General features: G+C 43.6%; 1 protein-coding gene across 2 annotated transcripts in view; it reads left to right on the top strand.

The window, feature by feature from the left end:
• The window catches only part of LOC111953712 (uncharacterized), a 10,922-nt gene extending 2,886 nt beyond the window's left edge, over positions 1-8,036 (top strand). For both annotated transcript variants that reach the window (XM_023973155.2, XM_023973154.2), the window contains exons 2-5: positions 5,565-6,113; positions 6,581-6,741; positions 6,906-7,035; positions 7,269-8,036. In XM_023973155.2, the coding sequence (XP_023828923.1) occupies positions 5,565-6,113; positions 6,581-6,741; positions 6,906-7,035; positions 7,269-7,601 (1,173 nt within the window). In that variant the 3' untranslated portion in view covers positions 7,602-8,036. The remainder of the gene's footprint in view (positions 1-5,564; positions 6,114-6,580; positions 6,742-6,905; positions 7,036-7,268) is intronic.
• Positions 8,037-11,467: the final 3,431 nt, after the last annotated feature.

The following is an 11,467-nucleotide window of genomic DNA, read 5'->3' as shown; positions in this document are numbered from 1 at the left end:
CCCCAGATCTGTGCCTCGACACAATCCTGTCTCGGAGCTCTACGGACAATTCTCTGGCTTGGTTTTTGCTCTGACATGAATGTCAACTGTGGGACCTTTATATAGACAGGTGTGTGCCTTCCAAATCATGGTCCAATCGACCCAATCAAGTTGTAGAAACATCTCAAGGATGATCAATGGAAACAGGGTTGCACCTGAGCAAAATTTGTTGTCTCATAACAAAGGTTCTGAATACTTATATAAAAACGGTATTTTGTTTTTTATTTTTTTTCCCCCCCAGAGTTCCCAGTTGTCTTGAACTCACTGAAGTCTGAGATTTCCCAGTTCTGAGTTTCTAGTTGTTTTGAACGCAGCAGGAGTCATGCTGGAATGACAGCATGGCCAATGTATTCAACCTTTTCTGGCCCATGGTGTGTTGTGAGTGAATGTTTATCCTTTTTAGCTTGGAAAAGAGACCCTTAACCCCAGACTTGAACCACACATCCTCTCCACTGAATAGCAGGCTTGTGACTGCTTTGAAAAGCTTGTAGTTAACCACTGATTGCTTCCAAACCACTCATTGTTGAATTTGCGATTTCCAACTTGTTGTGTAATGTTTATGTCCAATGGCCGATGAGCACCGCTAAGTTTTATATATAATTTGTCGACTTGATTCATGAAGATGACTGCTTGTCTAGCTTGCTAGCTAAGATTCTTAAAGTATGATGTTGACATGATCAGTCCAATCAAAGCTATTGTAGGTATAACGTGATTTGACATCATTTTATCTGTGGCCAATGACCTTGATCCTCATTGGATGGAAACTTCTAATGTAAATCTATGGCAGCACCCAACGGGCTTGAATTTTCGAGTTCTCCCTGTAGATTTTGCGGCGACGTAGTGTCCCCATGAGTGACAGAACAATGAGCCAATCACGGCGCAACTAGAGAACATTACCAACCCCTACGCTCCGTATTTTCCGCTGGCTGCCCCACCACCACAGAATGCACTGAGCTAGACTGAAACACCTTCATTTTGGAGCTGCCTTACTCAAGAAAGCAAAAACCATGTTGGTATGCGGCTTTATTAACTCAATAAAATATTTTTTTATATATACATTGTTTGCAAACTGATATGTGACATGTATTAATGCCGAAATAACATGCAACAACAAAAAAAGATATACATATACAGTACCAGTCAAAAGTTTGGACACACCTACTCCTATTCCGAAAGACTGCAAAGAACCCATTACTCCTGCCAATAGTCGACCAATTAGTCTACTCCCTACTCAGTAAGATATCGGAGGGTATTGTGAGTAGACAAATGTGGGAGTACATGGAAAAGAATGATCTGATTACAGCCAATCAGCATGCTTATCGCAAAAACCATTCCACTACCACTGGTTGACATGACTGACCAATGGCTCAATGCTATGGATAATGGCAAGTTTGTGGGTGTACTATTTTTAGATTTCAGTGCAACATTTGATTTAGTGGATCATGAAATAATTTTGACAWAATTAATGCATTATGGTTTTAAGGAGGTAGCATTGAATTGGGTACAGTCATATCTAACTGACAGGAAACAATCCACCTATATCAATGGTTCATTTTCTTCCCCTCGTGTGTTAAACTGTGGAATACCGCAGGGCAGCTGCCTTGGGCCACTTCTTTATTTAATATATACCAACCTTAGTTGAAACTCAAGCTACTATATTTTCAGATGATACTACAATTTATGCAGCAAGACAATCGGTTCAACAGGTACAGCAAGCTTTACAAGGAGATTTGGAGAATATCAGGGAGTGGGTTTGCCAAAACAAACTTGTTTTAAACACCAAGAAAAACAAATTTATGTTGGTCTGTTCAACTAGGAAAAGGCCAAAACAGCATGGGATACAATTAAATATGGGAGGAGTACAAATTGAAGAAGTGGCAGAAACCAAACTATTGGYAGTGCAGCTAGACAACTGCTTATCACGGTCGTCTCAAATAACTAATCTATGTAAAAAATAAATATTAAAACAGCTTGCATTATCAGAAGGATAGCTAAATATTTAKCAGGAAAAATTCTTCAGCAAATAACACAAGCCTTAATTGAGAGTCCGGTGAACTACTGTTCTGTGGTCTGGGGAAATGCATCATCAAGTGAAGTTAGGAGGCTGCAGAATGCACAGAACAAAGCAGCAAGGATTGTTTTAAGGTTCTTCTGTTGCAGTCATGCGCAGTGTTCTTGGTTGGTCATCAATCGACAAGATAATTGAAAAAAACATGCTTATTTTATTTCATAATATACATAATTTAAAACGGCCAAGTTCTATTCACAACAGTATTCAGTTGGTAAGAGAAAGACATTCAGTATATACTAGGAATAGATTGTCCACCATCTATGCGTTATCCAGACAGAAAAGAGAAATAGGCAAAATAACATTTCGATTTAGAGCAATAAAGAAATGGAATAAATTAACTGAGCAAACTAGAAACCTTTCAATATATACATTTAAACATTATTTTAAAACTATTTAAATATAATACATAGAAATGTTGTGGGACTTTAGTAGATGAAGATTCTATATTTTTTAGATTGAGTATTTGTTGGGTCATTATGTTAGTATATTATGTATGTTTGTAATAGTGTGTTATATGTGAAAATGTGTTTGTATTATAAATTGTATTTTAATGTTTAAGGACTCTTGGAAGATTAGTCCAAATGGGGACTAAAAGAGATCCCCAAAAAATAAAAACCTACTGYTTAAAGGGTTTTTCTTTATTTTTACTATTTTCTACATTGTAGAATACTAGTGAAGACATCAAAATAACACATATGGAATCGTGTAGTAACCCAAAAAGTTTTAAACAAATATTATATATTTGATATTATTCAAGGAATGCTTTTCCAACAGTCTTGAAGGAGTTCCCACATATGTTGAGCACTTGTTGGCTGCTTTTCCTTCACTCTGCGGTCCAACTCATCCCAAACCATCTCAATTGGGTTGAGGTCGGTTGATTGTAGAGGCCAGGTCATCTGATGCAGCACTCCATCACTCTCCTTGGTCAAATAGCCCTTACACAGCCTGGAGGTGTGTTTTGGGTCAAAACAAATGATAGTCCCACTAAGCGCAAACCAGATGGGATGGCGTATCGCTGCAGAATGCTGTGGTAGCCATGCTGGTTAAGTGTGCTTTGAAGAATCTTCAATATAAAATATATTTTGATTTGTTTAACACTTTTGGTGACTACATGATTCCATATGTGTTACTTCATAGTTTTGATTTTCTACAATGTAGAAAATAGTAACAATAAAATAAAAATAAACTGGAATGAGTAGGTGTGTCCAAACCTTTGACTGGTACTGTGTGTGTGTGTGTGTGTGTGTGTGTACACAGTCAAAAGTTTGGACACACCTACTCATTCCATTTAAAAAAACATTTTTTTATTGTTATATACAGTGCTGTGAAAAAGTATTTGCCCCCTTCCTGATTTCTTATTTTTTTTGCACATATGTCACACTTAAATGTTTCAGATCATCAAACAAATTTTAATATTACWCAAAGATAACCCACGTAAACACAAAATGCAGTTTTTAAGTGATGATTATATTAATTAAGGGAAAAAAGCTATCTGAACCTTCATGGCCCTATGTGAAAAAGTAATTGCCCCCTAAACCTAATAACTGGTTGTGCCACCCTCAGCACCAACAACTGCAATCAAGCGTTTGCGATAACTGGCAATGAGTCTCACATCGCTGTGGAGGAATTTTGTCCCACTCTTCTTTGCAGAATTGTTTTAATTCAGCCACATTGGAGGGTTTTCGAGCATGAACAGCCTTTTTAAGGTCACGCCKCAGCATCTCAAGCGGATTCAAGTCCGGACTTTGACTAGGCCACTCCAAAACCTTCATTTTGTTTTTTTAAGCCATTCAGAGGCGGACTTGCTGGTGTGTTTTGGATCATTGTCCTGCTGCAGAACCCAAGTGCGCTTCAGCTTGAGGTCACGAACTGATGGCCGAACATTCTCCTTCAGGATTTTTTGGTAGAGAGCAGAATTCATGGTTCCATCAATCACAGCAAGTCGTKCAGGTCTTGAAGCAGCAAAGCAGCCCCAGACCATCACCACCATATTTGACTGTTGGTATGATGTTCTTTTTCTGAAATGCTGAGTTACTTTTACGCCAGATGTAACGGGACGCACACCTTCCAAAAAGTTTAACTTTTGTCCCGTCAGTCCACAGAATATTTCCCCAAAAGTCTTGGGGATCATCAAGATGTTTTTTGCCAAAAGTGAAACGAGCTTTTATGTTCTTTTTGGTCAGCAGTGGTTTTCGCCTTGGAACTCTGCCATGGATGCCATTTTTGCCCAGTGTCTTTCTTATGGTTGAGTCATGAACACTGACCTTAACTGAGGCAAGTGAGGCCTGCAGTTCTTTAGATGTTGTTGTGGYTTCTTTTGTGACCTCTTGGATGAGTCGTCGCTGCGCTCTTGGGGTAATTTTGGTAGGCCGGCCACTCCTGGGAAGGTTCACCATTGTTCCAAATTTTCTCAATTTGTGGATAATGGCGCTCACCGTGGTTCYCTGGAGTCCCAAAGCTTTAGAAATGGCTGTGTAACCCTTTCCAGACTGATAGATGTCAATTACTTTGTTTCTCATCTGTTCCTGAATTTCTTTGGATCGTGGCATGATGTCTTGCTTTTTGAGATCTTTTGGCCTACTTCACTTTGTCAGACAGGTTCTATTTAAGTGATTTCTTGATTCAACAGGTCTTTCAGTAATCAGGCCTGGGTGTGGCTAGTGAAATTGAACTCTGGGATTAACCACAGTAAATTCATGATTTAACAAGGGGGGGAAATTACTTTTTCACATAGGGCCATGAAGGTTCGGATAACTGATACTTTTATTTATTAAGGGAAAAAAGCTAACTGCAGTTTGTGTTTACTTGTGTTATCTTGGTGTAATATAATTTTTTTTTGTTGATAATCTGAAACATTTAAGTGTGACAAATGTGCAAAAATATAAGAAATAAGGAAGGGGGCAAATACTTTTTCACGGCACTGTATGTGAGAATGCTGTTTATCGACTACAGCTCAGCGCGCAACACCACAGTGTCCACAAAGCTCATAACTAAGCTAAGGACTCTGGGACTAAACACCTCCCCCTGCAACTGGATATATATATGTGTGTGTGTGTGTGTATATATACATTTTTTTGCTAAACAGGTGGGGCTCAAAACGGGCCCCACCTGCCCTGAATGACAGGTCACCACTGTGGCCAATATACCACGGCTAAGGGCTGTTCTTAAGCACAACTCAACGCGTAGTGCCTGGATACAGCCCTTAGCCGTGGCATATTGGCAATATACCACAAACCACCAAGGTGCCTTATTGCTATTATAAACTGGTTACCAACGTAATTAGAACAGTACAAATAAATGTTTTGTCATACCCGTGGCATAGGGTTTGATATACCACGGCTTTCGGCCAATAAGCATTCAGGGCTTAAACCACTCGGTTTATAATACTGATTTGTATCACTGGTGAAAACAAAGACCCCCCCCCCTCTCTGTCTCTCCCTCTTTCTCTCTCCAGATGCTGACAGCTCGAGACTTGCACTGCAGCTGTGACATCCGTACCCGACCCTGGACCAGCACGGAGTGCACTGATTGGTGGGAGCGGGTAGTGATGACTGAGTTCCAGCCCTCTGATTGGCTGGAGAAGTTCCGCATGAGCCGGGAGACCTTCTTCTTCCTTTGTGGCAAGCTGAAACCCCGCCTGGCTCGCCAGGACACCCACTTCCGCCGGGCGCTTCCGCTGGAGAAGCGTGTGGCGGTTGCCCTGTGGCGGCTGGCGTCCAACATTGAGTACCGCACCATCAGTGGGCTGTTTGGCGTGGGCAGCTCCACGGTGTGTAAGTGTGTGAGGGACGTGTGTCACGCCATCGTCACACTACTCCGGCCCGTCTACCTATGCTCGCCCAGCGTACAGGAAGTGGAAGACTCTGCACATCACTTCCTATCTCGCTGGGGCTTCCCTCATTGCGTGGGTGCCGTGGCAACCCTCCACACTGCCATCCTCACGCCGTCCGCTAACGTGGCCAACTACGCCAACCCAGACGGGTGGCTCTCTGTGGTCTCCCAGGTAGGACAGGACCTCTGCTGCATTAAATAGCCCAGGCTTTTATTTGCTTCAATCGCTGAACACAGCCAGCTTTTATTAGAGACAGGCTTCTATTTGAGCCAAGCGTCTATTTTTGCTCAATAAAATGTTGAAAAGACGTTGTTTATTTTGACCAGTATGACCAAGATAAACATTAGAATAACATCCTTCGCAGATCAGACTTGCAAAGACTAGACTGCCTATCATAAACCCCCGATTTTGCGGTTCAGCACCATGGAGAGCGTGTGCCGATAACAATTCATTTAGACACACATTTGCTGAAATGTGTGTCGATGCCCGGCTATTGAAAGGAACAGGTGGCTATTTGAGACTCGGCATTTAATTGAAGTTTTACAGTATATGGTTGTGTATGACTGCCTGTCTGTCTGTGAGATAGTAACATTCATCTGCCTGTCTGTGAGGTAGTAACACTCCTATCTGTCTGTTAGGTGGCTGTGAATGGGCTGGGTCAGTTCTGGGACGTCTGTGCTGGTTTCCCTGGCAGCACTGAGCCGACAGCCATCTTGCAGAACTCAGCACTTTGGGCGTCGGCCTCTGAGGGCGTGCTGTCACCTGACCCACCCCCGAGCTTCATGGGAAAGCCCCTGAGGTATCATTGATATTATTATTATTTCCCTTTTTAGATAGTGCTATCATTGTTACTTGTATAAGTATGACCAAAGTACTAGTCCAGTGCTACAATTATTATTGTTATCCCTCTGGTGACCTGTGTCCTACCAGCTAAATTGACTGAGAGCACATTATCTTGTCCAGATATGTGTTGTTGGGGGAGCCAGGGTACCCCCTCCAGCCCTGGCTGATGAAGGCCTATTCCAAGAAGAAGGAGGAGGATGATGTGGAGGAGGAAGGAGGGCTCGCGGAGGCCCGGAGGGCCTTCAACCAGGCAGGTTTTATTTTCAACAACGCAAAACAGAATCACTCATGGATTAAACTCAAAGTAGTAACGTGTTTAAAAAAAATCCCAATTTCAGTGAACATTTCAGACGTTTTACACAGTTGTGAGCTAAATTTACACATTAGACTGTAGTAGACCCAGAGTTTTGCTGCAGTAAATAATTWWAAAAAAAAAGAAAAGTTTATCAACGTTTAACCTGGTTACTTTGTCTCCTGCTGTAGCGATTTGTGCGGGCGTGGCGTGGGGCGGCAACGGCGCTTCTTCGCCTGCGGGCGCGCTGGCAATGCCTGAGCAAGAGGAACGACTGCAGCCTAGACGTGGTACCCACCATGATCCTGGCCTGCTGCATCCTGCATAACGTGTGTGAGGCCCATGGAGATTTGTTCCGGGGGGAATGGCATGGTGAGGTGACCAAGGGTGAGAACCCCCAGCCTGGTCACACTATGGCCCGCGCCCCCTCTCCCCCTGGAACTTCAGACCACCTCCAGGGTGAGGAGGTCAGAAAATTGTTCTGTGACTACTTCCAGCAGTCACAACTACAACAACAGGACTAATGGAATGGACAGTGTTGTGATTGGGAAAGAGGGGGGAAAAATATAGAATTGTCCACAAGATTCTCACGACTGTATACATAGCCCTGGCCAGCATTCCAGTCACTGTCCCTACAATCTCTATCAGCATGTATTCATAAAGCATCTCAGAATAGTAGGTGGTGCTGATCTAAGATCAGCTTGGCCTTTTAGATCATAGTGAACAAGATTATATGGACAGGGGGGGACCTGATCCTAGATCAGCACTCCTTTTCTGAGATATATTCTGTATATGAGCCCTCTCTCTCGTGCAACTCCTCTCTGTTCTGTTACTGTTTTTGGGGTTTTGTTCTCTCGTAGGTTGTTAGTGTGTCTAAATAGTTGTGTAGCTCAGTGTTCATGTGCATATGGTGTATATAGTCATGCTTTTTATTGATGCACAATACAAGTTACATTTTCTGTTCTGTCTTTCACTACATTTGTATCTACGGTTACACTGACATTGTTCTATGCTCTGATTAAAATGTTAAAAAAAATAGAACCTTGTTCTAGCTACCTAGTACCTACACTGCACTTTTTGTAGCTGTAAATAAGATCTATGGTCTCCAATCTCCTACTCTCCCTCTACTAGAAGAAATCCTAGGGGAAACACTTCCAGATAACGGAGCTGCCCTCTTAGCAGAGAATGTGGACATTCTTGTCTTTCTGAAAAATAACTTTCAAATAGAATGACTGTCACTGAATATAAGATGACGATGAGCAGGCCTACAATGCATTCGGAAAGTATTCAGACCTCTCTACTTTTTCCACATTTTGTTACATTGCAGCCTTATTTAAAAAATATATATATAATAATTATCCTGATCAATCTACACACAATACCCCATAATGACAAAGCGAAAACAGGTTTTTACATAATTATTCAGAAGCTTTGCTATGAGACTTGAAATTGAGCTCAGGTGCAGCCTGTTTCCATTGATCATCCTTGAGATGTTTCTACAACTTGATTAGAGTCCACCTGTGGTAAATTCAATTGATTGGACATTATTTGGAAAAGCACACAGTTGACAGTGCATGTCAGAGCAAACACCAAGCCATGAGGTCGAAGGAATTGTCCGTAGAGCTCCGAGACAGGATTGTGTCGCGGCACAGATCTAGGGAAGGGTACCAAAAAATGTCTGCAGACTTGAAAGTCCCCTAGAACACAGTGGCCTCCATCATTCTTAAATTGAAGATGTTTGGAACCACCAAGACTCTTCCTAGAGCTGGCCACCCGGGCCAAACTGAGCAATCGGGGGAGAAGGGCCTTGGTCAGGGAGGTGACCGAGAACCCGATGGTCACTCTGACAAAGCTCCAGAGTTCCTCTGTGGAGATAGGAGAACCTTCCAGAAGGACAACCATCTCTGCAGCATTCCAACAAGCAGGCCTTTATGGTAGAGTGGTCATGCGGAAGCAACACCTCAGTAAAAGGCACATGACAGCCTGCTTGGAGATTTGCCAAAAGGCACCTAAAGGACTCAGACCATGAGAAACAAGATTCTCTGATCTGATGAAACCAAGATGCAACTTTGGCCTGAAAGCAAAGCATCACATCTGGAGGAAACCTGGCCCCATTCCTACGGTGAAGCATGGTGGTGGCAGCATCATGCTGTGGGGATGTTTTTCAGCGGCAGGGACTGGGAGACTAGTCAGGATTGAGGGAAAGATGCAGAGTACAGGAGCAAAGTACAGAGAGATCCTTGATGAAAACCTGCTCCAGAGCACTCAGGACATCAGACTGGGGCGAAGGTTCACCTTCCAACAGAACAGCAACCCTAGGCACACAGTCTCTGAATATCCTTGAGTGGCACAGCCAGAGCCCGGACTTGAACCCGTATTGTGTGTAGATTGATGAGAGGAAAATATAATTAATTTCAATTTTTAATAAGGTTGTAACGTAACAAAATGTGGAAAAAGTCAAGGGGCCTGAATACTTTCCGTATGTGCTGGTGATTTGAATTGATTGTGGTCTACTGCAGTTAAATGTATGTTGTAATGAACATGATTTCCCTTCTGTGCCGAACACCCGTTATACCCCTAAACTAGACCTTTTTACAACATTTTACATTTGAGTAATTTAGCAGACACTCTTATAAAGAGCGACATACAGTAGCAATTAGGGTTAAGTGCCTTGCTCAAGGGCAGATCGACATATTTTTCACCTAGTCGGCTCAGGGATTCGAACCAGCAACCTTCCGGTTACTGGTCCAACTCTTAACTGCTAGGCTACCTGCTGCCCCAAAGCTTTAAATAAGGTCTATAGTCTCTAATCTATCTCTCTCCCAGGATTGAGTACAGCATATTTGTCTATTATATTTCTCCAGCATGAACACACCCACACACACACACACAAAGAGAGAGAGGGTTGTGGTATGGTTGCCTTATTTGGGGCTCGGTAAGCCCTTTGCCGGGCTCGAATTAGGAGTGGGTCATCTATTGGCCTGGTCGCACGTCCCTCGAGAGGCTTCCACTTAGGCAGTGTTGGGTAGGAAGAGGTTGCGATAATGGCGCGCCTGGTGACTTGACTGCAGTTTCCCATTTTCAGTCGCACCAAAAGGGCAGACCTATTCATGATTAGTGACAGAAGTGTGAGTGGCTACGGGGGCGGTAGTTGCGGCGTTTAGGCTCACAGCTTAGTCTTAGGCTTTGACTTTTTTGGGCAGAGTTGAAGAATGGCTCGGGCAGTTTGTAAGGCGATGTGGGGAGTATACACATAGTACGCACTGGGAGTGACCTTTAAAGGTGTTCGGATTAGTGTGTGGATGATTTGTCCGGAGGATACACGCACACGCGGCTGTGCTGCAGGCCAGCTGCAACTGTCGGTTGTCTTCCACAATGGCACAAGCATGGTCCGCAGCAAGCAGGAATCATGCGTGTACTTGGACCGGGAGTCATGCGCTTCTGGTGCCCCTGGGCGAGCAGCGTCCCATGATGCTGTAAAGAGGAGGATTAAGAAGCCGCCGCGTTACCCCAACCTGTTGCCAAACAATGTTTTACATAAGTACTGGCTACGGAGAATAGCAGAAGATAGAATCGATGCCCCTAGGGAAGAGTTTTTGTTGGTAGGTATCGCTGTAGCGTTAATTAAGGGGGGGATTTTCGGCCCGCTGTCTTGCTACGGCATGGAACTAAGGGGCCTAGCCAAACATGGTCCATGAGAATCCAGCCCTCGAATAATGTCTGGCCGTCTAAAAAAGGTCTAGATTTTGTAAGTTTTGAGGACTATGGCCCTTCTGGGAGCAAGACTCCTGGTCCGCGACGGGGCTGGTGTCCGTGATTGACTGTAGACCCTGCCAATACTCTTGTGTCTGAGCTGTTGAATTTGCGACTCGATTTTGTCTCTGTACTGGGACTTAGCCTGTTTGATTGCCTTGCGGAGAGGAATAGCTACACTGTTTGTATTCGGTCATGCTTCCGGTCACTTGCCTGGTTAAAAGCAGTGGTTGCGCGTTTCAGTTTCACGCGAATGCTGGGCGTCAATCCACGGTTTCTGGTTTGGAATGTTTTAATCGTTGCTGTGGGTACGACATCGTCAATGCACCTTCCTAATGAACCGCTCACCGAATCAGCATATTTTCGTCAATATTGTTGTTGGACGCAATGCGGAACATATTCAATCCGCGTGATCGAAGCAGTCTTGAAGCGTGGAATCAGATTGGTCGGACAGCGTTGAAAAGACCTGAGCGGCGAGCTTGTTGTTTTAGTTTCTGTTTGTAGGCTGGAATCAACAAAATGGAGTCGTGGTCAGCTTTTCCGAAAGGGGGGCGGGGAGGGCCTTATATGCGTCGCGGAAATTAGTATAAAAAGATCTAGGGTTTTTTCAGCCCTGGTAGCACAATCGATATGCTGA

This window comes from Salvelinus sp. IW2-2015, linkage group LG27 (assembly GCF_002910315.2).
Source record: "Salvelinus sp. IW2-2015 linkage group LG27, ASM291031v2, whole genome shotgun sequence".
In the NCBI taxonomy this organism is placed as follows: Eukaryota; Metazoa; Chordata; class Actinopteri; order Salmoniformes; family Salmonidae; genus Salvelinus; species Salvelinus sp. IW2-2015.
This window is presented reverse-complemented; position numbering and strand designations above follow the sequence as displayed.